Source organism: Pinus tabuliformis, chromosome 4_2 (assembly GCF_031772625.1).
Source record: "Pinus tabuliformis cultivar Carrire ecotype Pingquan chromosome 4_2, CPIR1, whole genome shotgun sequence".
Classification (NCBI taxonomy): Eukaryota; Viridiplantae; Streptophyta; class Pinopsida; order Pinales; family Pinaceae; genus Pinus; species Pinus tabuliformis.
Genome location: NC_142304.1, coordinates 870,380,326 through 870,408,045, shown reverse-complemented (window position 1 = coordinate 870,408,045; position 27,720 = coordinate 870,380,326). Strand labels below are relative to the sequence as shown.

Genomic DNA, 27,720 nt, shown 5'->3' with positions numbered 1-27,720 from the left:
TGATTGATTTTTTTAATTTATTTATTTTTTTTTATGTTTGATTTTTTTTGTTTTTTGTTTTTATTTTATGCATTGTTTTACAAAACGGGCGGGTTGAAACGGAAACGGCCGTTTCTGACCGTTTCATTAGCCCACAGGTTGACCCGGCCCATGACCCGGCTCGGCTGACCGAGTCAGCAATGACTCGGCCGAGTCATCCAATGACTCGGCCGAGTCATTGCTGACTCGGTCAACCCGGCCGGGTTTGTATTGACTCGGCCGAGTCATGGAAAGGACGGCTGGGCAGCAATTTTAATAAAAAAAATTCATGTTTTTGCTGATATTTGGTAAAAAAATTCATGTTTTTGCTGATATTTGATAAAAAAAATACTCAAGTGCATGGCTCTTTAAACTTTAAAGTCTTTCAGCAAACTAATTCAGGCAGCTTTAGGGAAACCTGATTCAGCATTTGATTTTTGAACCTTCTATCTACTGGATATAACCGTGTGAAATGTTCATTTATGTGACTCACCTCTTAATATGGATTCAGAAGACCCTTCACCATACAACTTTATTTAGGGGACAGTTCTTGAAGAATTACAGTGCACAGTATAAGAGGAACCTGGGGTAGCTCCAGTGATACAAACTTTAGTTTCTCAGTCACTTGTTGAGTGGTTTTAGGATTGTCATCTTCAGGTATAAATTATAATGGCTCCTAGATGGTTGTGAACTCAGCCCTTCTTCCACCGAGATACATGCCAATAAACAGGCTGTTTATACAGTCTTCTAATCAGCAACACGTCCTCTCAAAGGTTGGCTGTAGCTGGACCTCCAAAACTGATAAATCTAGCCCCTTTTTACTGAATATATCAGTTCCGCGAACAGGCACCAAACTCAGCCCAGGTCACAGCTCAGTATCTCACAAACACACACAATAACTCAGTCTCCATGCAGGGTATGTTATTATGGAATTGAATGGTTGTCTTCCATGTATATTATAATGTTGTGTGTTTGGAAACTTGAATGAAAATCTTTAAAATTATGTTTAAAATATTTAAAATTATGTTTTTTTATAAAAAAAATAAATATTTAATGTATTTTTTACAACGACCGAGTCATTGAAATCGAGCCGGCCGAGTCATTACCGAGTCCGAGTTGGAGTCGGAGTCGATCCTCGAGTCCGAGTCCGAGTTGTAAAACACTGATTTTATGTTTTGTTTTTAGCTTATATTTTAATTTATGTTTTGCTATTTTTTTTTTACTTTTTTTTGTTTTTTGTTATTTCATTGTTTTAATTTTAATTTTATTTTTTATTTTAATTTTATGTTTTCATTATTTGTTTGAAATTTTAATGTTTTTCGGGGTCATGATAAAATATTTTATGCCATTATTTCAAAATATTGAAATTTTACCCTTGAATTTTTTTTTGTTATACCAGCGTAAACAGTTCTCGTTTTGAGGGTGTTTTTTGCACAAAATTTACAATTGAAAAAAAAAATGTTATTCGAACATCAACACTTTGTTTTGAGGGTGTTTTTTGGACAATTTTTGCACAAAAAATTGGTTTTCACCACCATTTTTAAAACATGTTGAAAATTTACCCTAGAAAAAAAAGGTGTTATTCCAGCACCAACACTTTTCGTTTTTAGCACTGTTTTTGATGTTTTTACGGGGTTTTTTGGCCAGAGTTCCCATTTTGAGTTTATAGTTCCTGTTTCAAAGTTTACATTGTTATTTCCAAAAGACACTGTTCCATCCTTCTTTTCTTTCAAGGATATGAACTTATTTCTATCTCCAATGATATGTGTTGAGCAACCACTGTCAACATACCATATGTTTTTGTTGCTTTGAGCCTTGAGAGCGAGAGCATACCTTTCAATATTCCTTTTCCATACTTGTTCATTCTGATTTTGCCAGAATTCCTTTGAAGAACTTCCAAGTCTGCAATCTTTGGCTAGGTGTCCAAAATTGTTACATTTGTAACATTCGACATCATCTCTCAAATGATCAAATCTGTTGATATTCTGCTGAGTTCTGGAATATCCATTTCTGAGAGATCTCTTGGAATTATATTAATTCCAAAGGTACACATGACATTCTGCAACTCTATGTCCAAACCTTCCACATGAATAACAATGACCATAAAAGATAGGTTGATACCTGGGAGGAAATCTTCTTCGAGGAATTGTCTTCCAAGGTTCTTTCTACGAGTCTTGATCTCTTGATCTAGTTGGTAGATCTACCTGCTTGGTATATTTTGCATATACATCTTCTTTAGTTGTCATAGAAGGACTTGACTCCTTTTCGAATTTTTCTTTGTAATCAAGACCAGTCTTGTCGCTGTATGATCGTTGGTCGCTGATGAGTTTGTCCAAAGTCTTTGAACTGTTGGCGTAGTTTTGAAAAGTTTTTCCATTTTTTTACTTCTTTCGTAAAGAAACGATTTCAGCTTCCAATGCTTCTCTTTTCTTGTTGCTTTCCTTTAATTCTTTCCTGAGTGATTCTTCAATTCATTTGTATTCTTCAACCTTGATTTTAAGATTTAGGATTTGTTCCCTTTCTATCTTTAATTCGTCTTAAAGAGTGTTGACATGCTTCTTTTTGGCCTTGAGCTCTTTGATAAATCTGATCACTTGGTTTTGAAATTCAACCTTAGTCATTTCTTCTTCTTCGTCCCCTTCTTCGTCAGGTGCCTCTTGCTTATTGTGCTTGGCCATAAACAATACTCTTTTGTTGAATTCTTCTTCGTTATCACTGTCTTCTTCGGATGAGGAGCTATCTTCTTTGGAGAAGAAAATTTTCTTAAACCATTTCTTTTTCCCTTGCTTGTTGAACTTCCTAGGACTTTTCTTTCCTTTCGTAACAACCTCATTTTTGTGAGGACATTTGGCTGCAAATGCCCAACCTCACCACAATCAAAACATATTAATGGAAGTTTACCTTTGAATTTTCCCGTACCTGATCTAAAATGATCATATGTTAAAACTGAACAAGAATTGATTATGTCAACAGTGAAATGAATGTTAACTTAAAGTGTTGAAATCGTGAGAATTGCTTGAGAAGAAAGATTTTATGACAGTTGATAAAACATAAGTAAGATGCAAAACAGAAGTGAAAACAACAAATACACAGCGATACCAGATAACAAGATTGATTACGGAGTTCGTCCCTGATGGACTACGTCTCTGAGTCCGCTTTCAAGATGGGCGACCGCTTTATTAGGCTTGATACCGAAGAGGTCGATTACACAGAAAATTGACCAAACTAAATGTGCACGTAGGCATTTTTGGTCATTGTCATAAGAAAGCTCTTTGAACCAGCTTTCCAACGCCTGTCACGGTTTCCAATTCAGACTCCTGATGCTCCTGTTACACTAAAAACAAAACAACCTGTAACCTCTAGAATCTGCACACAAAACTTCAAAACCACTCTATATCCTCTTTAATGAGTAAAACTGCCTTTTATAACCTCCTAGATGCATTCAAACTTCTTCCTCCAAGTTTAGGAATGAACTGCTGACTTTAGGGGTTAAATTTAGGGTTTAGTTGAAGATATTATGTCACTTTGTGACATTAGGCACCTTAGGTGTATTAAAATATCCAAAACTTAATTAAAAAACCCAAAATACACCATATAACAAATATATCCGCTGGTGGTTTACTAACGGCGCAGAGTTGGTTGACCGCCCGCATGTGAACAGGTGGTTCAGCGGCGGTCTTGTCACAAGCCGCCACCTTGTAGGTTAAGCCTGACGGTTGCGGTCAATCGAACTACATGTGACATCATTCCCAACGCGGTTATCTAGGTGGTAATCCACTCTGGCGGTTCCGATGGTGAGCTGTTCACATGGTCACGATTATGTTACCCTGCCTGACCGTGATTTTAATGCCACAGTTAACCTCCGCCTCGCTATTTAACTCTTGTTCACATGCCCTCTCCGCCGCGGTCTCCATACCCATGTGGTTTAGGGACTGTGTATATAATTTGTATTGTTTTATAATGTTTATTATATGGCCGAGAGTGTTATACATAGGGTTAATGTATTTTAATGTATGTTTAATACATGGGTTTAGGAATGAGGTTAGGGTTTAGGTGTATTAGGATGAGGGACTTAGGTTTAGTGTTTTTTAATGCATGGATTTAGGTTTTTAGATGTAGATTAGGGTTTTAGGTCTTAGGTTAGAGTTTGTCATTACATCATTTTGTTCTAAAACAACAAATTGTCACAAAGTGACATTTGCGACAAAAGTCACATGATGATGACAACCAAACCCTGCAACATGGACGACAAACCCACGTCGATGACCAAATCCTGCGAGACAGATGACAATCACATATCGACGACCATATCACCATGAAAACCATATACATTATCGGACAACTTGAACCATAAACATCACTGTCGACGCTGACGACACTGAACACTGAATGCTGAAGACGAAACTGAACCTCTGTAACTGATCTGACGAGATCCTCTTGGATCAATCCTCTCCACTTGAAAGCTTTTGGACCACAAAAGTTTGACTAGACAGATAGTAAATGAGGGTAGAGCTCCCTCACTCTCCACCTTGCCCTGATGATGTACCAATACATTCAATCAACCACCTGAAAGTGATGACCCTAATGATGTTGACCATGGCACATTTTGAATCAGTGACCTGTTCCATCCATGCTAATTTTAGGTATGTTCTATGCTAGAGCAATTTATTTCAATTTTCACAGTTAGCATCACATCAGCATTACGGTAAAGTGCAGATAGAACATAAATATAAATCGCAGAAGACATGCCAAGACAAGAGGACACAAGATGTGGCGCTAGCTAGGGACAAACCCCACAATGTGGGGAAACCCTTGATCAATTCTTCTTTTATGTTCTTCAAAGTTCAGTAGAGAAAGAGAGAGAGAGAGAGATCGTACATATACAATAGAAGTCAACACTTTGACTTATCTAGATAAGAGCATAGATCATCTCTAAGAAGATGATACATGAGATTAATTGAAGACATGCTTGCTTCAACTAATTCTCCAAGGTGACTCCACCTATCATTGTGATGCATTTTGTCATTATGCTGCACCTCACCGCGCTGCACCATGCTACACCTCACGGCGCTGCACCATGCTACACCCATCATCACTGTACTACATTATGTGCCATTGCTGCACCATGTTGCCTTTCCGGCAGTTCCAGCTGTTCCCTGCAGTTCCGACAGTTCCAGTTGTTCTCGGCAGTTCCGACAATTCCAGCAGTTCCGGATCCTTCGGCTTTTCCGACAGTTCCGGCTTTTCTGACAGTTTCGGCTTTTCTGGCTGTTCTGGCTTTTCCGACTTTTCCAACAGTTTCGGCTTTTCTGGCTTTTCCGGCAGTTCTGGATTTTTCGGCAGTTTTGGCTTTCTCGGCTTTTCCAACAGTTCCGGCTTTTCCGGCAGTTTTGGCTTTTCCGGCTTTTTCAACAGTTCCAAATTTTTCAGCAGTTCCGGCTTTTCTGGCTTTTTCGGCAGTTCCGACTTTTCCGGCTTTTCCGACAGTTCTGGCTTTTCCCGCTTTTCTGGCGTTTCTGGCAGTTTCGGCTTTTTCCGCAGTTCCTGCTTTTCCGGCTTTTCTGACAGTTCTGGCTTTTCTGGCTTTCTGGATCAAGGTAGCGTTATCCCTTAGGATCTCTCCTCTTACTAAAACCCAAAGACAAGTAGAGAGAGGAAGAGATCCCAAGTGTGTGTTGAAATGACTTGAAGTCCTCTATATTTATACTAAAACGTAGATGATGAATAGGCATGTCTATTGGGCTTTTGAGCCTACTCAAGTTGCTGGTTGGCTTGATAATAATTCCATAATAAAAAAAAATTCATAACTCCATGAATACTTATCGGAATCGGATGATCTTTAGATCAATCCTACATCTCTCGATGAGAGGGATCCAATAGAAATATCAGCTGCCATAAATAAGCTCACCCACATGGAGTTTGGCCCTAGTTGCCAATTTTAACACTCCCTCTCAACTAGGGAGAACTCCATCCGCTGATCCATATGTCCGACTATACTGTCTCTGTCGTCAGTGCCTTGCACTGCTCTGCTGGCTCTGCTAGCTTTGCTCTGTTGGCTCTGCTCTACTTTGCTTAGCTCTGCTGAACCATGAAGAAGAAGAATTGATCGAGAATGTCTCATACCATTCTCCACTGACCCGAAGTCAGTCTCAGAGTGCGTACCACTGGTCCCAGATCAGTCTCAACCGATCCAAAGTCAGCGTCATAGTGGGTACCACTCCTACCACTGGTCCCAAACCAGTATCATCAGTGTTAGAGTGTGTACCATTGGTCCCAGACTAGTCTCAACCGACCCGAAGTTAGCGTCATAGTATGTACCACTCTCACTGGTCCTAGACTAGTCCTCCACTGACCTGAAGTCAGTGTCAGAGTATGTACCACTGGTCCCAGACCAGTCTCAACCAACCCAAAGTCAGCGTCATAGTAGGTACAACTCCTACAACTAGTCCCAGACCAGTATCATTTATCCCAGATCAATGAAGGTCATCCTAGCATAGGGAGTACGGTAGATACAACGATGCATCCATCGGTACTACTATGGTCCCTATCCTCATTTCCCTGCTCATTGATTGGATGAGAGGTAGTTCCCATGAGTCCCAGAATGCATGGGTAGGATGCCTCGACAGGAGGACTAATCAATCCTGTCCTCACAGGAGAACTTATCATCCTACTACACAATCGCCATGGAGAACACACCATCCAAGCCTCACAGGAGAGCTAATCATCCTGCTACATAATCATCATGGAGAACACATCATCCAGACCTCACAGGAGAACTAATCATCCTGCTACATAGGAGAGCAAATCATCTTGTCCCACAAGAGAGCGAATCATCTTGTTCACAGGAGAGCGAATCATCCTGTCCACAGGAGAGCGAATCATCCTGTCCCACAAGAGAGCGAATCATCTTGTCCACAGGAGAGCGAATCATCCTGTCCCAGTGCGCAGCACCAGGGGAGGCTGAGTCACCCTGTGGTCGTATGTTGCTCCAGTAAGAACCACAAGCCCCCAGAGCTCCCAGAGCTCAATGTATATAACATGCAGGATCCTTGTACGAGGGTCTCTTTACGACTCCAAGTCGTTCGGGAAAATCATAGATTTGATCTTTTCCTCGGGGCTTAGACAAAGTGTAGCGACCTGTACATCATCTCATAGCGATGGAGCTTCCTTGTTCATAGACTTACCATATCCCAGATAAGGTAGTATCTGATGTCTATCCGCTGGAGCAATCGTTGAATACGGGATTCCTCAATAATCGAATCACACCTCTGGTTGTCACAGAGAATCACAGTGGCACAAACAGCTCACTTGAAGAGCTTCCCCAACCAGGTAGCTTCATACGAGATCATACTCGTAGATATGTATTCGGCCTTAGTGGTGCTTATAACAATCGACTTCTGCTTCCTGCTCATCCATGATATCGAAGTAGAATCCAAAGAGAAACAACACTAAGAAGTGCTCTAGTGATCCTCCACACTGCTTGCCCAATCAACATTTGAATAATCATGTACTTTCATATTTCCGACAGTGTATCTCAATCCATGAGAGATTGTGCTCGAAGACATCTCAGAAGATTCTTGGCACCAATCCAGTGAGGTTCAACCAAATATGAGCTCACCATGCTAACTGCAAAACATATGTCCGGACGAAAGTTCACCAAGAACATCAACGCGAATGAGTTTATGAGATTCAGAGGCATTTCCCAAATTTGGTCCGACATCACTACCATATAACTTCTGAAAGTTAAGATCCTCGAGGTAGTCACAGGCTTACAGTTCACCATTCCACATCTGGAATCCAACTCCCTCTTACTTCTGCAAATGAGAGGGTCTGCACCTGTTAGAAGTAGGTCGTCCTCATAAGGTGCTGGTATGAGAGGTCTATCATCCACAACCTTCGGATGGTTTGGATCCGTTTCACTCCTAGTGAATCTCAGCTTTATCAGACAGCTATCGTTCCTCTCATACTATGCCTGGGGTGTTTTGCTTCAAGCCATAGAGGGCTTTCTTCCACCTGCATATGCGAGATTGCTGATTATCAATCTCAGACCCCTTGGGTTGTTCCAAACCTGTGGACTTGCTACATGAGGGGAATGGTCCCCTTGTAAGATTTTCCTTCAGTACATCTCATACATGTACTTTCATGCTCTTTTTGAATTCAGGCATCCCTGTCACCATTTGACTCACAGACCTTCGGTGCTATGTCAATGGATATGGTCCCTAGTGGACTTCCTGCAACTTGATACAACCCTGAACTCAAAAACATATTTGAAAATTCTATTTTCAAACACATACCTTTCCATCGATGAGTGCCACCCTGAAACCTTTGACTTCGATTGTTGAAATGGACACCAGGTTCTTCTTGCGATCAGGTACATAAAGGAGATTCTGTAAATGAATTGAGTTAGCCTAATTCAATTGAGGGATAGCATTCCCTACACCCTTTCCGGGATAGGTGGCATCAACTCCAAGTATAATCCCACGATTTTTTCTATTTCTACCAACTTAGAGAGTGCACGCATCTATCCGATGAAGTGCCTTGAAGCACTACAATCAATAAGTCAGATTCCCAAAGAATCTGAAGGAGAGGGCCAATACAAGATAACACTTCTTTATCTTATTAGAAACAACATTTGATTCTTCATACTTGGGGTTCCTTGCTTTCTTTGAAGAGTCGACCATTTCCTTGATTACCTGCATTACCTGTCATACCTTTGATCATTGAAGATGTCTCTGGAATCATTGTTATCTTCATCAAGAGATGTGTCTCTACCATTCAGACACTCCTTCACATAATGGCTGAACTTATTGCAACCAAGGCATCTGCCTTTCTTTCCACCCTTAGATTCGAACTTCCCAATGAAGTGATCTTTAGGTAGGCCATCAGAAACTTCCGCTGCGCCATTCTGATAATATTCTCTGCTTTGACTTCACCCTCGGTGAATTTGAAGAGGGATGAGGAATCCACTGATCCTTTTGTCCTTTCCCAACTGTCTTCGGTGATTGCTCTTTCACTCTTGCTTGGGCATTGTCTCCACCTCAGCTTCGATACCACGTTAATTTTAGGTATGTTCTATGCTAGAGCAATTTATTTCTATTTTCATAGTTAGCATCACATCAACATTAAAGTAAACTGCAGATAGAACATAAATATAAATCGCAGAAGACAAGCCAAGATAAGAGGACACAAGATGTGGCGCTAGCCAGGGACAAATCCCACAATGTGGGGAAACCCTTGATCAATTCTTCTTTTATGTTCTTCAAAGTTCAGTAGAGAAAGAGAGAGAGAGAGATAGTACATTTACAATAGAAGTCAACACTTTGACTTACCTAGATAAGAGCATAGATCATCTCTAAGAAGATGATACATGAGATCAGTTGAAGACATGCTTGCTTCCACTAATTCTTCAAGGTGACTCCTTCACCTATCGTTGTGTTGCATTTCGTCATCATGCTACACCTCATTGCGCTGCACCATGCTACACCCACGCTGCACCATGCTACACCCATCATCACTGTACTACATTATGTGCCATCGCTGCACCATTTTGCCTTCCTGGCAGTTTCGGTTGTCCCTGTAGTTCCGACAGTTTCGGCTGTTCTCGGCAATTCCGACAGTTCCGGCTGTTCTTGGCAGTTTCGACAGTTCCAACAGTTCCAGCTTTTACAGTAATTTCGGCTTTTCTGACAGTTCTAGCTTTTCCGATTTTTCCAACAATTCCGGCTTTTCTGGCTTTTCCGGCAGTTCTCGCTTTTCTGGTAGTTTTGGCTTTTCCGGCATTTCTGACAGTTTCGGCTTTTCCGGCTTTTCTGGCTTTTTTGTCAGTTTCGACTTTTTTGGCTTTTCCGACAGTTTCGGCTTTTTCGGCAGTTCCGGCCTTTCTGACAGTTCCGGCTTTTTCGGCAGTTCCAGCTTTTCCGACAGTTTCGGCTTTTTTTGGCTTTTTCGGTAGTTCTAGCTTTTCCAACAGTTCTGGCTTTTTCTGCTTTTCCGGCTTTTCTAGCAATTCCGGATTTTCCAGCTTTTTTGGTAATTCCGGCTTTTCCGACAGTTCCGGCTTTTCCGGCTTTTTGGATCAGGGCAGCGTTATCCCTTAGGATTTCTCCTATTACTAAAACCCAAAGACAAGTAGAGAGAGGAAGAGATCCCAAGTGTGTTGAAATGACTTGAAGTCCTCTATATTTATATTAAAACATAGATGATGAATAGGCATGTCTATTGGGCTTTTGAGCCTACTCAAGTTGTTGGTCGGCTTGATAATAATTCCATAATCAAAATAAATTCATAACTCCATGAATACTTATCGGAATCTGATGATTTTTAGATCAATCCTACACCACTCGATGAGAGGGATCCAATAAAAATATCAGCTGCCATAAATAAGCTCACCCACATGGAGTTTGGCCCTCGTTTCCAATTTTAAAAATCCATCTGCAGTATGAACAACTTGCGAAGATGGTCAAACAACCTGTTATGAACATGGCAATTGACTTCTTTCCATGAAATACCATGAGTTAGTGATTCATAATCATATTTGAAAACAATCTCTATTAGATATTGTTCAATACTATTGACATGTGTTAACAATCTATATTGCGGGATGACAGAGACAATCAAAGACATTTTTGACATCAAACCACCTACTTTCCTGATTCCTGATTACTAAGTGAACTTGCTGCAATAAAACCATCAAACTGTAATATGAAAACTGCTGCAACTTAGTTTGATTTTGAAAGTATTGAAATGGCTGTTGATTTGTTTGAATCACTGTTTTTTCATTCATTAATTGATGTTTCCATTGATTAGCACTTTTCCCTGATGCATAAGTTTCCCTTAGATGTTTTGGATACTTTGACACTGCTTTAGAAAAGGCTTTGATGTGAAAACAAATAGGTTTCCTCTCCACTTGAAAAGAGGCTTCCAAACTGTTTGAAACATGAAATGGTGACACAATACAAGAGAAATGTAACACTGACTTTCCCCAATACTGACCTGCATCCCTGTAACTTATAACTTCCAAACTTGGACTGACTTGATTCATTCTAACATTAGGAAGAGGAGCTTTAGTCACAAACTATAATTCATGTTGCATTCCTTGCTTATGAGTAAGATGTTTGATTTCTTTAAATAGAATTGGAAAATTTCTACCTCTTTGATCAAACTATCTTTAAGCTAAGACTCATAACTTGAACAAACATCATGTCGATTCTTATGTTGTTCCTTTACACACATGATTACAAATCTCTTATTTGAACTTATCAATTGCTTCATCTGATTAGCAACAACTAAATTCAAGTGATTTTTACTTTGATGTGCCCTGACAATAAATTGAACCCCATCTTTCTTAAGGTGATATTTATGCTTTCTTTAGTAAAATACTGCATCACGATCATAAAGATAAGGACTTCCTAAGACAACTCCATATATGTCTACTGGAGCCACATCTAATTCCACTTCATCAATGTAATTAGCTGTAAAGGCAAATCTTAATCGACATTGTTTTGCGACTTTTATCTGAGTTGATTTATTTAGCCATCCTAATGGGTAAGGTCTTGGATGATTCCGTGTCTCCAAAGTTCCAGTGTTGTGAAAATCGCGATTTAATGAAAAAATCGCGATTTTTTCCTTCTGCCGATCAAATTGCGATTTTTATACGAAAAAATCGCCGGTATTTTTTTTGCCGATTTTTACTGAAAAAATCGCGATTTTATGAAAAAATCACGATAAAAACGAAAAAATCGCGATAAAAACTTAAAAAATCACCGGGGGTCGCGACAACATAGTTTTATAAGGTTTTTTTGGGTTTTTTCATGCAATTTTTTTTGAAGGAAACAAATAATTTTTGAGTGGGGCAGCTTAATGATCAAGTCTTGGCCCTAGTATGGATATGCTATTCATGGTAATGTTAAATTCTTAAAGTAAAAGTGACATTCTCCTTAATCTTCATTTTCATCCTTTTACTTAAAATTTTAACATTACCATGAAATGACTCAGGATGTTTGAGAGTGGTTCGAGCCTCATTGGATTTCATATGGAGAAAATAGAATTTTAGATTTCATTTAAAATCCAGCAGACTTATTAGTTTTTCAGGATTTCAGGATTGGGAGATTGTAATGTTTCCAGGTGACACCACCTGCCCGGGCCACCCCTACCACCAGTAGAGGACGTGGTCTACCTCCTATAGCTCCTAGTTCTAGTTCTTCAGCTTCTAGAGCACATTAGACTCCACTGCCATCTCCACCAGCATAGGCACCAACATCTACATCTAAAGGGAAAGGGAAAGCTGTGGCATTTTCTCGCAAGAGGGGCAGAGGAAATCAATAGGATTAGACTTTCATTTTATTGTATATGACATTATGACATGATGAGATACATTATCATATTTTTTGTTGATATTTTGAGGCTGAGTTGGGACTCAGGAGTCAGGACTAACTATTCAGGACATGATTCAATGTTATGCGTGATTTTAGCGCTAGAAATGATATTAAACATCTTATATATTAGTTTTTTTATCATATTTATGTGTCAATGTATTTATTTTATGTTGTAGATGGTTTAGATATTAAAAAAATTGAAAAAAAATGAAAAAAAATGAATATTTTTGTACCAAACGATTTTTTCCTGATTTTTTTCCGATTTTTTCCCGATTTTTCCAATTTTTTCCGATTTGTTCCCCGCACCGATTTAATCCTGATCGCGATTTTCACAACATTGCTCCAAATCCAAACTCTTAACTAAATATTCAGATATTAAATTTGCCTGGGATCCACTGTCAAACATTGTATCTATCTTTGTGTGCTTAGAAGTTATGCTTATGTTAAATAATTCAACTCTTTTATCCTCATTTGAAGGATTTATGTATGATGAAGATGCAATAGTATTTGAACTTGAACCAGTGTCAAAAGTTTTACCTGTCGAAACTATAGCAGTTATCCTCCTTTCATCACCTGAATCGGAACCTAGATCTTGCTGGACTGCGACAATTGCCTTCTTTTCATCCTTCTCCTTAAGGAACTTTTTGGGCTTAAGTTCTGGATGAAGTTTCCAACACTTAGATTCATCATGACCGATTCTCTGGCAATGAGAACAAGTAGGTCTTTCCTTTTGAGCTATCGTTGATTTCTTTCTCTTCGAATTGTTCTTCCCCTTACTGTCATTGGAATCTTTGATTTCCAACTCTTTGGATGATTGCGGTGGAAACTTGAATGGTCTGCCACCTGATTCAATATATATGGCTTGAACGCACACTTCATCAAAATCATTAGGATTAAACATCAATAATGTATGCTACAAATATGAATGTAAACTGTCGATGTATTTTAATAAAGTTTCACGTGTATCCAATGAAATACCAAGCGCCAGTGCTTTCTTTTTGAACTCCTGAGTAAACTCCTGAATACTCTGCCCTTAACTTTGCCTCAGGTGCTGCCAATCAATAACAGCTTACTGCATGTATCTTAAAGGATACAATTGTTTCCTAAGAGCTTTTAAAAACTTAGACCATGAAAGATGACTTTTCCTTTTCGCTTTACATCTATTTGGGTTTTACTTTCCCACCAGATTAAAGTTGTTCCCCCCATTCTAAGTGTAGCTAACTGAATTTTCGTTTTATCGTCAGAAATGTTTTGAATACGACAATACACTTCTAACTGCTTAATCCAGTTATCTAGCTTTTCAGGATTCTTTTCGCCATCATAAATAGGTAATTCAAATTTTACATCAAGTTTCCAAAGAGATGTTTTCTTAGGTTTCTTTTCTGTTTCAGATTCTGCACTGGAAGAAGAAGAAGATGATGGAGGTGAAGGTGGTTTATCAGCCTTGCCTTTACCTTTTTCCTTCTTCGATGTTTTTGACGAAGAAGCTGCATCTCTTGCCTTCTTATCCTCGTATAGTTCTCCTAACATCTACTGCATAGTCAAGAATGCTTGCTGAAACTGTTCATCTCCTACCTACTTGTTCCGTTACTTAACTCCTAGGCTCTGCGCAATCCCGACACCAGCAACCCGACCTCCTCAGCTAACTGCGTCAGCCCTCCTAGCTTCTGCGTGGCTCTGCATGAAGCTCCCTTTGCCTCCCTTAGCCTCTGTGCTGCCTCTTCTTGGCTCACCCTTGATGACGCAAGCACTGCGTCACGCTTCCCTTGTTGCTGCTTTACTAGAACAACTTCTGTCACTCGGGACAACTGTTTTCTGCTGCTATTGCTCCGGTCAGCTGATGTCCTCAGTTCTCCTGTGATCTGCAACCATGCTCTGATACCATGTTGAAGTTTCTAAGTTTATCAGTTAGAAACCCTCCATGCACTTTATCTGATTTATTCCTACCTACTTGTTCCGTTACTTAACAAGTTATTTACAATGTAAATACTGAAAATAAACACTAGTGCATGCTCAACATATTACAGATCAACAACTGAAGGGAACAGAAACAATCACACCAAATGACACCATTATTTTTTGACCAATGTCCCCGAAAAAACCCAATGTGGGAAAACGGATACAGCTATCTGAGGATTTTCTTATTAAGCAATTTTAGAGTACAATCTGGGTGCCAAATCCAGCTTACCCAACAGAGAATGCCCTTGGCAGTAGTACCTTTCAGTATGAGACAAATGTCTCGGTTGAAACCCCGGATAAACCCTCCGGCAGTTCCTCAGCTCCAATCTGCACCAGAAACCCAAACATCAGCCTCTCTATGGACTGCGTCAGCCTCTCTCTGCCCAGCGCTGGCCTTGCGTCACCCTGAATGGGTTTGCGTCAGCCTTTTGGCCCTCTGCGTCAGCAACGCTGGCCTCTCTCAAGCACTGCGCAGCTCCTGGCTGCCTTTGCATGAGCCTTGGCTGCTACTGTGTCACTCTCTGTGGCTCCTGCGCTAATCTCCCGACACTATCTCTGCCTCTCTGTCTCTCTGTACTCACTGCCCCTCAACTGCAACTCTGATCACTAATTTTATCTCTCTTAGCAAACCCTGCTCTAGAAAATAGAATGACTGATCATCTGGTGTATTCTCCAAGTACCCTTAAGCCTCCTCTTATACTTTTCTTGTTGACACATCAACGGCTGAGATTAAGTCCCTAATCAATGGCTAAGATTAGATCTGGCTTGATCCATGTCTTTTGGACCATTCTAACACAGTTTCATATTAATCCACTTTAATATTTTAATTTCCCTAAGTTTAGACTTAGGGACTCCATTAAAAATATTAATTATTTTAATATTTTTTGAACTGTTTAGAATTTGCCCAAATTCTTTCTAGGTGTTGGAGATCTCATGTGCCCCAACCTCTCCACCAAATTTCGTGGCTAGAGCACATCCGATGCTACCCCAAATCAACATTTTCGACTCTAGGCAGATTGACTCTTTTACAATAATGACTCTTCCAATGATGACACTTTTACAACTTTACAATGATGACTCTTGGCCTTGACACTTATTCATAATATACGAATGGCTGTAATGTCTTCAAAGAATGTTCCGCTGCAATGCTTCCTTTGATTTGGTACTTTAGCTCTTGAATGCTCGCTTGATGTTGTCCTTGAATCTTCTCATGTCTTCACAGCTGTAGGTGATGTGGATGATCTGTTCTTGGAGAAGGTTTGCACTTGCAAATAAGACGTATTCAAGCGAAACCCCAACCTCAAAAATTAAAATGTAAATACCTTATGCCCAAATACTTACGTTTACCTGAAACAAATGATTAATGCAAGAATACCTAAAACTCATCTTAATCCTGAAAGGCCAAAAAAATTTAATAAAAGACTCCCCTAAATATGAATGAAGATTTACTTAGCAATGAATATGTTAATTTTAGGTATGTTCTATGCTAAGAGCAATTTATTTCAATTTTTCCATTTAGCTCAAAATCTATTCCAGATTAGCAATCACATCAACATCATAGTAAATTGCAGATAGAACATAAACATCAGAAAACAAGCCAAGACGAGGACACAGATGTGGTGCCAGCCAGGGACAAATTCCAATGTGGGGAAACCCTTGATCAATTCTTCTTATATTTTCTTCAATAGTTCAGCAGAGAGAGAGATAGTACATATACATCAAAAGTCAGCATTTTGACTTATCAAAATAAGAGCAGAGATCTTCTCTAAGAAGATGTCACATGGGGTAGCTGATTTGGACTCAGGTGAAGGCATACTGCTTCAACTAATCCTCCAAGGTGACTCCATCACCATGCTGCACCTCACTGTGCTGCACCCATTCACGGAGCTGCTCTTATCACTGAGTTGCACCCAATCACTGAGCTGCTCTTATCACTGAGCTGCACCTAATCACTGAGCCGCTCTTATGATTGAGCTACACCGAATCACGACTATACCCATTACTGTGCACTATGTTGCACCACTCGCTACTGCCATTGAACTTGCCATTCCTTTGATTGTGGTTGGAGTTGCCCCTGGAGTGATTTTGATCATCATCATGTGATGTGTCCTTTCTATTTGGACACTCCCTCGCATAGTGGCCAAATTTATTGCAAACGAAGCATCTTCCCTTCCTTCCACCCTTCGATTCGGGCTTTCCTTTGAAATGACCTTTAGACCCAAAATTATTTCTCCTTTTGGCATGAGAGGAGAAAGCAGTGGGGTTGCCTTTGCTTGAAGGCATTTCTTGCTCCACCATCCTTGTCTCTTCTTGAATGCATCTCGACATCAATTCTTCAAATCCCGGAATTCAATCATTGTTGAGAAGAGTGGTTCTAAATATATACCATTCGGATGGGAGCCCTCCAAGGGTAGTGATAGTTAGTTCCCTGTCAAGAATGACTTCTCCAATTGATGGGAGATCATTCTTGATCTTAGTGATCCTTAAGAAGTAGGATTGAATATCCTCGTCCTTGCCCTTCTTAATATCCTTCAACTTATTTTTGAGGAGCAAAACTTGATTTGCATCACTAACTTTAAACAAGCTTACCATTCTGTCGTAGATCTCCTTGGAGGTGTACAACTCGGAAATGTAGGCCACTAGACGCTTGTCAATTGAGTCTTGGATAATCCTCTTCGCTTTGACTTCACCCTTAGTGTACTTGTTCTTCGTAGCAGCCGGTGCATTTGATGGAGGCTCTAGAATTTTACCTCTCACATAGTTCAATACTTCTTTCTCTTCCAATGTTGGATCAAGAGACATCTTCCATCCATGATAATCAGACTTCTCACGGAGCTTGTCTTCGACCGGGAAGTGAGATGAGGAACCCATGAAGCCTTTTGACCTTTCCAACTGTCTTCGGTGATTGTTCTTACACTCTTGCTTGGGCTTTGACTTCACCTCACCTTTGATACCATGTTAAATTATGGTATGTTCTATGCTTAAGAGCAATTTACTTCAAATCTTCTTATTAGCCCAATATCAATTTCCAGAATTGCAATCACATCAACATGATAGTAAAATGCAGATAGAACATAAATGTAAATAGTAGAATACAAGCCAAGACATGAGACAAGATGTGGCACTAGCGAGGGACAAACCCCAATGCGGGGAAACCCTTGATCAATTCTTCTTATATTCTTCAATAATTCAGCAGAGAGAGAAAGAGATAGTACAATTACACAATTCTGTAATTTTATGACAGCAACAACTAAACCCTAACCAACAAAGTCAAAGCTAGTCAAACAGGTCAACAATGACCTCAAGTCAACCTCAGTCAACTTGACCTCCAACAACAATGATAGGCAGCCAAAACAGTCCGAAAATGGTGGTCAAACTGTAGTCAACAAAAGTCCAAGTCTGCGGTCAACCCTTGATAGTCAACGCTGGTCAATGGTTGGTCAAATAGGGGTCAACGCTTGTCCAGAACTGCGGCTTGCTTGGAAGAGACTCCCCACACTAATTCGCAGTCAATGATACCTCCTCGTTGGTCAACGCAGTCAAAGTTCAGCCCTACTGCTCCACGATCAACCAAAAGTCAACGTTGCCCTAAATTAGACCCATAGTTTTAAAAACCACTCAGAAAAACCGGTAACCGGTCAAACCGGCCGGTTAGCTAGCTGGCCGGTCCGAACCGGCCTAAAAACCCGGTCAGATCCCTCATTTGCCCGAATTTTGGCCCTAACCGGTGAAAACCGGCCGGTTTAGGACGGAACCGGCCGGTTTGTATCAAACCGGCCGGTTCCGTCCTAAACCGGCCGGTTTATGGCAAGCCCACCGATTCATGAAATAAGCAGTATTTGGTTCTGGTTTTTCGTGAAATAAGCAGTATTTGGTTCTGGCTTTTCGTTGGCATATTGAAGCAGTATTGTCTGAGGTCTTCGGCCCTCTTAGGGCACAAATTGGCTGCATATTTTTGGCACAAGTTGAAACTTATTTTAGATCTGGAGCAAAACATCTTTGATTCAATTCTCTGAGCTTGTTCGAGACTATGACAGAGATCCCTTGCAGACTATTGAAAAGATTTTGGTGGCTGATAGAAGATACTTTTGGCAGAGGCTTACTCTGCCATTTCTGACACTAATCTGGTGTGTCATCCAAGGCTGTTCATTGAGGTTAAGAAAGGTTAACTGCGCTCTGTTTCGGCCTCCTCTTGACCATAACACTAAGGCTTACTCTTGGCATATGCTCATTGATCCTTAAGCGCATCTTTGAGCATCTTATTTGGCCTTCTGTCCAAGCCCTAATGCGAGCAGGCCTGTGCATCTTACTGTGATTTTTCATGGAGATTTTGAGGCATCGATCCAAACTTTCTGAGGCACCTTCTTTATGCCAGAGTTTTGGCATAATTCCTATGATGTTGACATTCTTCAGGGATTGAAGCTCCTTTGATGGCAGAGGTTACTCAGCACCTGTGGTAAGCCTTCTTTAATTTATTGGTTGCATTCCTTGTGGCAAATCTAAGACTTGGTGCGGACTGTGGTAAGGACCTTTTGTAGTCATACATCACGGTGACATACTCAGGCTTTCTGAGCCTTCATTCATTGATATAATCCAGGCATTTGTCTGAAGTATATTGAAGTATATTCAGACCCTTTGTTTGACAGAGCTTGCAAATGATCCATGACAAATCGGTGGCCAAATCCTTTTGTATTTGGCATTTGTTTTGACCTTCTGGAGCAAAGCAATTTCATGAGTCATCTCTTGTTGTGACAAGCCTAATCTGAGATCTGCAGCAGACTATTAGTATCCAGGGCCTATTGCAGGCATATCTGAGATTCTGATGTCTGTTCTCTGAGCTTCAATTGTTTGATATCAGCATATGCAATCAGGTTGCTTGACTGTCAGTGTCAGTGCCATAAACATTGACCAGAATATTCACCTTTGCATGGTATATAAATGAGCAAACTTTGCATATTTTGTCTCTATTGGCTTGGAATCATGGTTTTACATCTTAAAAATAGTTTTGTTTCATTAAAAATTAATTATTTAATGTATTTTTTTAAAACCGGTTCGTTTAGACCAAACCAGTCCTGGTTAGACCGGTTCCGGTCGGTAAATCGGTTCATTAGGTGGACCGGTCCGGTCACCGGTTCCGGTTTTAAAAACATTGATTAGACCTACGTCCTTCTTCCCACGTGAGAGTGACTTGCTCCTCCTACGCATACCCAATCAGACTAGGAGAGAGAAGAATGAGATGATGAGATGATGGGAATAATGCCACAAGGTCTCCTCCTTTTATATGCTAGGTTGAGGATACGCTGGGAGTGTAAAACACTGTTTTGCTCGCTGGCCGACTTTGACAAATTGTCAAGAAATAAAAATAAATTCATATCTCCATGAATACAGGTCAGAATCAGATGATCGTTAGATCAATCATACACCTCTCGATGAGAGGAATCCAAGAAAAATTTCAGTTGCCGTAAATAAGGTGACCCACATGGAGTTTGGCCCTAGTTGCCAATTTTAACATGTATACAACACTGTCACCTCCAAGTTTGTACGAACCCCGGGTTGATGAAGTAAAGTTGGTAACCCCAGGAGTTGCAACATTCTTGTTGCAATATTGGTGCTTGTCACTTTTTGGCGCTGTTGCTGGGGAGGTGTCTAAGTAGATGTGATTTTGGCTTTCTTTCTTTCTTTCTTTCCAATTTTGCAAGTAGTTCCATTCAACAAATAGTTGCAATCTTTTCTTTCTTTCCAATTCTGCAAGTAGTTCCATTCAACAAATAGTTGCAATCTTTTCTTTCTTTCCAATTCTGCAAGTAGTTCCATTCAACAAATAGTTGCAATCTTTTCTTTCTTTCCAATTCTGCAAGTAGTTCTATTCAACAAATAGTTTTAAATCTTTACTTTCTTTTGAATTCTACAAGTAGTTCCATTTAGCAAATAGTTTTAAATCTTTGCTTTCTTTCTGTTCTGCAAATACTTCTGAAAAAACCCTGAAAAAACAAACTCCTTTCATGCCCGTAGGAGTAGAGACAACTTAGGGCAATTTTTTGCCAAATACCCCCACCGCATCTAACAACCAAGCTTCCCTCTTCTTTGGTGGTTGTGAGCTAGAGGACCCATTAGGCGAACAACCAAAGATCTTTGAAGAGCCTATTGGGGAAGAAGAAGAGACCATTCTACCGATGTATAACATGGCTGAAAATAGAAATGGGATTGAAGACAGAGAAGGAGTTGAGAATAGCGCTGAGGGTGCTTTTCTCATTAGAGAAACTAATGGAGATGCTAGGATGAAAAACATAAGCCCCTCTGTCCTTCCTCACTTTAATGACCTGACCTCGGATGACTTGGATACCTTTTTGTTCAAGTTTGCTGTCATATGCAGAACTTATGATTACACCTTTGATGACCAGAATTTCAAATTGTTCTCATCCACCCTCAAAGATGCAACCTTGCGCTGGTTCATGGGTTTACCAGGGGACATAATCACCACCTGGGCTCAAATGCAACAAGCCTTCAACAATAAGTATAGGGATTATTGCAGGTCCAAAGATATCAAAGAGGAAACTTTTAGAATGACCTTGGGACATATCTTTGGAAGATTATGAGGAAAGGTTCCAACTCAACTACAAAAGGGCCAAGTGCACCCTCGATCCTGAATCACTTAAGCTAGTCCTTTTTAGAGGGATCAGGAAAGATCTCCTAGAAATCCTAAACCTGTTGTTAGGAGGGGACATCTATCAGTCACCCTATGATGATGTCAAGATAATTTTCAAAAATCATTCTAGGGTAGGCAGAAAGAAGGGTAGGGTTAGTCAAGCTTTGGCCAGTTCATCCCCTTCCAACACATCCATAAAAAGTGAAATTGGGAACATGTTGGAAGACTTCAAGTGTGAAATGCTGCATACCCTTGCTCTGCAAATGGACACCATGCAGATCAAGAGGAAGTAGGAGGAAGTAGAAAGAGCCTTAGCTGTCTTCTGCCCTAGATGAACTAGAAGGCACCCTAGGAACGAATGTCCATTGAATCTTATAGAGATCTACTCGGTCTGTGAGGAGAACCACTCCACGGACAAGTGCCCTTCTCTGCCTGGATTGAAAGTTGCGTATCAAGGAACTGAAGGGGTGATTGAACAACTCTGTTATATTCACCAAAGGGGCATTCTATTCCTATTACAACCCTATCTAGAATGCAACCATTCCCCTTTGGTGCGCTCCTTCTCATGTGTCATGGTCCACACGTTCTCCCTGGTATTTTGCACCTCAATACCATTCCCAACTTGCCAACCAACCATTTCAGCCATATACTCCTCCACAATCTCAGTGGAATGCACCATCCCAGGGGTGGAGGCCCCCATACAACTAATCTCTAACCTTACTGCCTCCACCTCCATCTCAACCACAACTCCTTCACCCTGCTCCACCTAAGCAACCTCAGATGCCTGCTCAACCAAATCTGAACCTGAACAACAGACAGGCACAATAGGTCTACAGTGGGGAAGCATCTTACCCTGCCTATGCTGTGGAATTCAATCAACCTCCAGACAATCAACCTCCATCTCCACCTGAGGAGCTTGAAGAGGAAAAGGAGGAGAGTGTCCCTCAAGCGAATCCACCTCCTTTTCCTGAGAGATTAATCCATCCTATCCAACACACCCCAGAAGAGATTGAACTTCTGGGTGAATTGAAAAACTTGTGTGTTAAAATCCCGCTCCTCCAAGCTATCAAGGATGTCCCCATCTACAACAAGTTAATCAAGGAGAAATGTTTCAAACATCCTGGGAGGTGAAAGAAAGACACCCCTACCATTAATGTCATTGGACAACTGTTCGACTTAATGTTGGGGTGGGTGATTTGCCCAAAGTATCTAGATCTTGGAAGTCTTGTGGTAGATGTGCACATCGATGGTATCATTGTCCCCCATACCTTGATCGATCTTGGGGCTGCCATCAATGTGATGACTAAGGAGACTATGCTTAAACTAAATCTCCAAGGATCATTAAGAAAGACCACAACAGTCTTGCTGACAGGTCCACATTAGCTCATGATGGAGTTTTGAGGATGTGATGGTCTCCATTGATTACTGGGAATACCCCGCTGACTTCCTAGTTCTCCAACCTAAGACCAAGTTCAATGGTTATCCTCTCATCCTTGGAAGCAGTGTTGTTAAAAGCGCGATTTAATCGCGCTTTTTTCCTTAAGGTGATTTAATCGCGCGTTTTATGGGAAAAAAGTGGCTAATTTTTTTTGGCGATTTTTTCGGAAAAACGTGTGGGGTGTCGGGGCAGCGGGTTTTATAATCCGATTTTTGATTTTTTTTGGTTCATTTGGACTGTGGGCGCGCGTAGGAGGAGGAGAACGTGTTGGAGAGAGGAGCTGGAGGGTTTGTGAGCAAATCTAAGTGCTTGTAGGACAAATTCAAGAGGAGACCACCAATTTCTCCATAAAAACGGTATGTGGATTAATTTTTTTTTGTTTTTCTTGTTTAAAAACATTGTTTTTGGTTGGGAAACTTCATATGGGCAACATTTTCCTTTTGTTTTCATTGTTTTTAAAGAATTTTTTGTATTTTTTCATTGATTTGGGATGGGTAAATTGGTATGACTATGGGAACCAATTTTTTTTTTTTTTTTTTCATTTTTTTTAAACATTGTTTATGTTTTTTCATTGTTTTTGGCATTTGCCATTTGGTTGGGTAACTTGGGTTTGGAACTTTGGATTTTGGAAATTTGTAACTTGTAATTTTGTAAATGCTAAATTGTAATCCTAAATTCCTATTTCCTAATCCTTGTTTTCCCATAGGTTTGCAAATTCAAAATTCAAAAACAAACATGCCAAGGAAATTGGATCCTTTCTGGGAATATGGTGAACCTAAAGCTCCGAATGATAGACAAAACTTGAATTGCAAGTTGTGTGGAAAGGACATATGCGGGGGGGTGTACAGGTTGAAGTTTCACCTTGCACAAATCCCTGGACATGATGTGGGGCCCTGTATAAATACAAATCCTGAACTTATCCAAAGAGCCATGAGAGCATTGGGAGAATTAGAGCACACTAGAGAGGCCAAAGAAGAACTCAAAAGGCAACTAAAAAGGTCAGCTGAAGGAAGTGGGCCAAATGGCACTGGTTCTACTGCAGCATCAGTCAATCCGGTAGCTACATCATCATTTTTTGTTCCTCGAACCACACCTGGTTCACAACCATCTATCGGTTCAATGCTAAAAAGAACTGAAAAAGAACAAGCTGACAGGTTAATGGCAAAATTTCTCCTCTGGAGTGATATTCCTTTCAGCATTGTAAGGAATAATCCATTTTTCCAACCTACTGTTGATGCTATTGCCAGTGTTGGCCCGGGGTACAAAATCCCTTCTTATCATGATTTCAAAGGCCGGATTCTTCAAGAGGAAAAGCGTGACTGCACCCAAAGATTGGAGGATTTTAGGGCATCATGGGCACAAACAGGATGCACTGTTATGTCAGATGGTTGGACTGACCAAAAGGGGAGAACCCTTATAAACTTCTTGGTTAGTTGTCCCAAGGGGACTATGTTTATCAAATCTGTTGATGCATCTCATCAAATCAAAGATGCAAGAACTTTACGTGATTTGCTGGATGTGTTTATTTTGGAGGTGGGTGAACAACATGTTGTCCAAGTCATAACGGACAATGCTGCAAATTATGTTGCTGCTGGTAGAATGCTTATGGACAGGCATCCTACTTTATTTTGGACACCTTGTGCTCCCCATTGTATTGATTTGATGTTAGAGGACATAGGGAAAATTCCCTTTGTCAAAGATATTGTTGACTCATCAAAAAGCATCACAAAATTTATATATAATCATACATCTGTGCTTAGCTTGATGAGAAGATTCACCAACAACAAAGAGTTGGTGCGCCCCGCCATTACACGGTTTGCCACGAGTTTCATATCTCTTCAATCCCTCGTGAATTCTATGTGGAATGTGAAGAGAATGTTTCTTTCAGAGGAGTGGCGTGCTATGTCAATGAGCCGCAAACCAGAAGGAGAGGCTGTATGCAGACTAGTTTCATACCAGGAAGACTTCTGGGCTGGAGTGCAGGAGGTGTGCGCTGTTACTGAACCTTTGGTAAAGGTTCTTCGGTTGGTTGATGGTGAGAAGCCCGCAATGGGCTATTTGTATGAAGCCATGGACAGGGCCAAAGAAGCCATTCGGGCCTACTATGATGATAAGGGAGATGATGGGTTTCAGAAACAACTCCTTCTATGGGGAGTGATTGATGAGTGATGGTACAACACACTCCATTGTCCCATTCATGCTGCTAGGCTTTTCTTGAACCCTGCATTTTCTTATGCATGTGGGTTTGATTTTGATGCTGAGATCATGGATGGATTCTTATCCTGTGTCCAGAAGATGGTGCGATCTCCAGAACAACGTATAGAGATCTCTAAACAAATTGAGACATATAAGATGGCTGGTGGCACATTTGGCTTTGAGATGGTTGTCACTGATAGGACGATTAAAATGCCAGGTATTTTTTAGTTTGTAACTTTGTTTCAAATTTCATTGTCTCTTCAAATTCCATTTTTTTCTTATGTTTATTTAAAATTTTATTTGTAATTTTGTTGTAGATGCATGGTGGAAGATGTATGGTGGCAGAGTACCCCTTTTGCAAAAGCTTGCCGTACGCATCCTCAGCCAAACATGTAGCTCCTCAGGATGTGAGCGCAACTGGAGTGTATTTGAAAAAATACACAACAAGAAGCGCAACAGGTTAACACTTAAACATTTAAAATATTGCAAATTTCCAAATAAATTTTTGAATTCATTAAACAATATTTTTTTATAATATTAATTATTAATTATTATTTCATGATCTTTGTACAGGTTGGAGTCCCAGCGACTTAATGACATGGTCTACGTCTACTACAATCTTCGATTGTGGGTGAGGCAACTTGAGAGGACACCTGATGTGGATGCCATCTCATTGGATGGGATTGACACCACTGTTGCATGGAGGGTTGAGGCCGAGAGGCCTCTCATGGATTCTGCTGATTGGTTAGTGCAGGATGTAGTGGAGGAGGAGGAGGAGGAGGTGACACCGCCTACCCGGGCTACCACTATCACCAGTAGAGGACGTGGTCTACCTCCTGTAACTCATACTTCTAGAGCACATCAGACTCCACTGCCATTTCCACCAGCACAGGCACCAGCATCTACATCTAGAGGGAAAGGGAAAGCTGTGACATTTTCTCGCAAGAGGGGCAGAGGAAATCAATAGGATTAGACTTTCATTTTATTGTATATGAGTCTATGACATTATGACATGATGAGATACATTATCATATTTTTTGTTGATATTTTGAGGCTGAGCTGGGACTTAGGAGTCAGGACTTACTATTCAGGACATGATTCAATGTTATGTGTGATTTTAGCGCTAAAAATGATATTAAACATCTTATATATTAGTTTTCTTATCATATTTATGTGTCAATGTATTTATTTTATGTTGTAGATGGTTTAGATATTAAAAAAAATGAAAAAAAAAGAATATTTTTGTACCGAATGCTTTTTTCCCGCTTTTTTCGGCTTTTTTCCCGATTTTTCCGATTTTTTCCGCTTCATTCCCGGCGCCGATTTAATCCCGCTCGCGCTTTTCACAACATTGCTTGGAAGTCCATGGTTAACCACTATTGATGCTTACATAAGTTGCAGGGTTGGGAATATGACCATTAAAAATGGGCATTTGTCCAAACAATTGGTCTTGTACCCTCCTGCTCAACCATCTCTAGAGCATGAATTACCTTTATGGTTAGAAGAGGAGGAGGAAGATGAAGTCTACTCTTCCCCAATCTGTACCCTAGATGCTACTATAGGAGGGGGGCAACCTGATGAAGATGACTTGATTGAGAAAATCCTCCAGAATCAGCCCCCCAACACCATGTCTCTTGAGGAGTTAGTGAAGAAAGTTGAAGATAACCCTTGGACTGATTTGTGCCTAGCTGACTCAAGTCCTACTCATGTCAAGATGATAAAATTTTGTCCAGAAAGAACACTGAAATCAACCCCTTTGCACATCAGGAAGAGGAGTTATGCGACATGCTAAGAAAGCATCTGGATGCCTTTTCCTAGAGTTACAAGGAGATGAAGGGAGTGCACCCTTCGGTGTGTACTCAACACATTTACATCAGGGAAGGCTGCAAGCCAGGGCGCCAACCTTAAAGGAGAAAGAACCCAGCCCTCAAGGATATAGTCAAAGAAGAACTGCAGAAGTTGTTGGATGCAGGGTTCATTTACCCCATTTTAGATAGTGAGTGGGTTTCTCCTCTAGTTCTGGTTCCAAAGAAAAATGGGGAGTGGAGAATCTGTGTGGACTACAGAGAGCTAAACAAAGCCACAAAAAAGGACCATTTCCCTCTATCCTTCATTGACCAAGTATTAGATGGTCTGGCAGGAAAGAAGTTCTTTTCTTTCCTGGATGGATTCAGTGTTTACAATCAAACCCTGATCAGCCAAGAGGACCAAGATAAAACCACCTTCACCTGTCCTTGGGGTACCTTTGCTTATAGGGTCCTTCCTTTTGGATTATGCAATGCCCTTGCCATTTTGCAGAGGGCAGTGTTGAGCATCTTTGCAGAGCTAGTCCATGACTCTGTGGAAATTTATATGGATGATTTCACCCCCTATGGGTGTGATTTCCTGGGGGCTTTCTCTAAACCGAGAAAAATATTAAACAAATGCATTGAAATGAACTTATCCCTTAGTCCTGAGAAGTGTGAGTTCTTGATGATTGCAGGGACTATTCTAGGCCACTCAATATGCCAGGAAGGACTGCAAGTGGACCCAAATAAGATCTCTATCATAAAGAGGGTCCCTACTCCTTAGAAGCAGAGAGATGTCAGAAGTTGCTTAGGTTTAGCTGGATACTATGGGAGATTCATAAAAGACTTCAGCAAGGTAGCCTCACCTTTGTTTGGACTATTGGCCAAGGACTCCGAATTTTTATGGTCACATAGCTGCCAAGAGGCCCTAGAAACCTTGAAGGACAAGTTGACTATTGCACCTATACTTTGAGGCCCAAATTGGGCTCTTCGTTTCCACATCCATGCTGGTGCCTCTGACAAAGCTATAGGAATAGCTCTAGGCCAGAAAGATGACAAGTTACCTTATGCCATTTACTTATCAACAACTATACGATGACTAAAAAAGATCTCCTAGCTGTGTCCATTCCTTGAATAAATTTAGACATTACATCACTGGTTACCAGACCTTTATACATACTGACCATGCTGTTGAAGGAAAGGTACCTAGGTTCGGTCTTCATAAATGTACTTTTGATATTTATATTTATTCAAGAAAAGAAATATTATTTTTACAATATATGTCATTGAGTTTCTTACTTA

At 40.5% G+C, this 27,720-nt stretch overlaps 1 protein-coding gene across 6 annotated transcripts in view; it reads left to right on the top strand.

Annotated features, from left to right (window-relative positions):
- The window catches only part of B73 (molybdopterin biosynthesis CNX1 protein / molybdenum cofactor biosynthesis enzyme CNX1 (CNX1)), a 450,203-nt gene that overhangs the window by 327,452 nt on the left and 95,031 nt on the right, over window positions 1-27,720 (top strand). For 5 of the 6 annotated variants that reach the window (XM_089424321.1, XM_089424325.1, XM_089424324.1 and 2 more), the window contains 2 exons: window positions 24,949-25,090; window positions 25,205-25,613. The exons of the other annotated variant lie outside the window; for it this stretch is intronic. In XM_089424321.1, coding sequence (XP_089280447.1) covers window positions 24,949-25,090; window positions 25,205-25,598 — 536 coding nt within the window. In that variant the 3' untranslated portion in view covers window positions 25,599-25,613. Of the gene's footprint in view, window positions 1-24,948; window positions 25,091-25,204; window positions 25,614-27,720 lie in introns of those variants that run through there. 6 annotated transcript variants of the gene reach the window in all.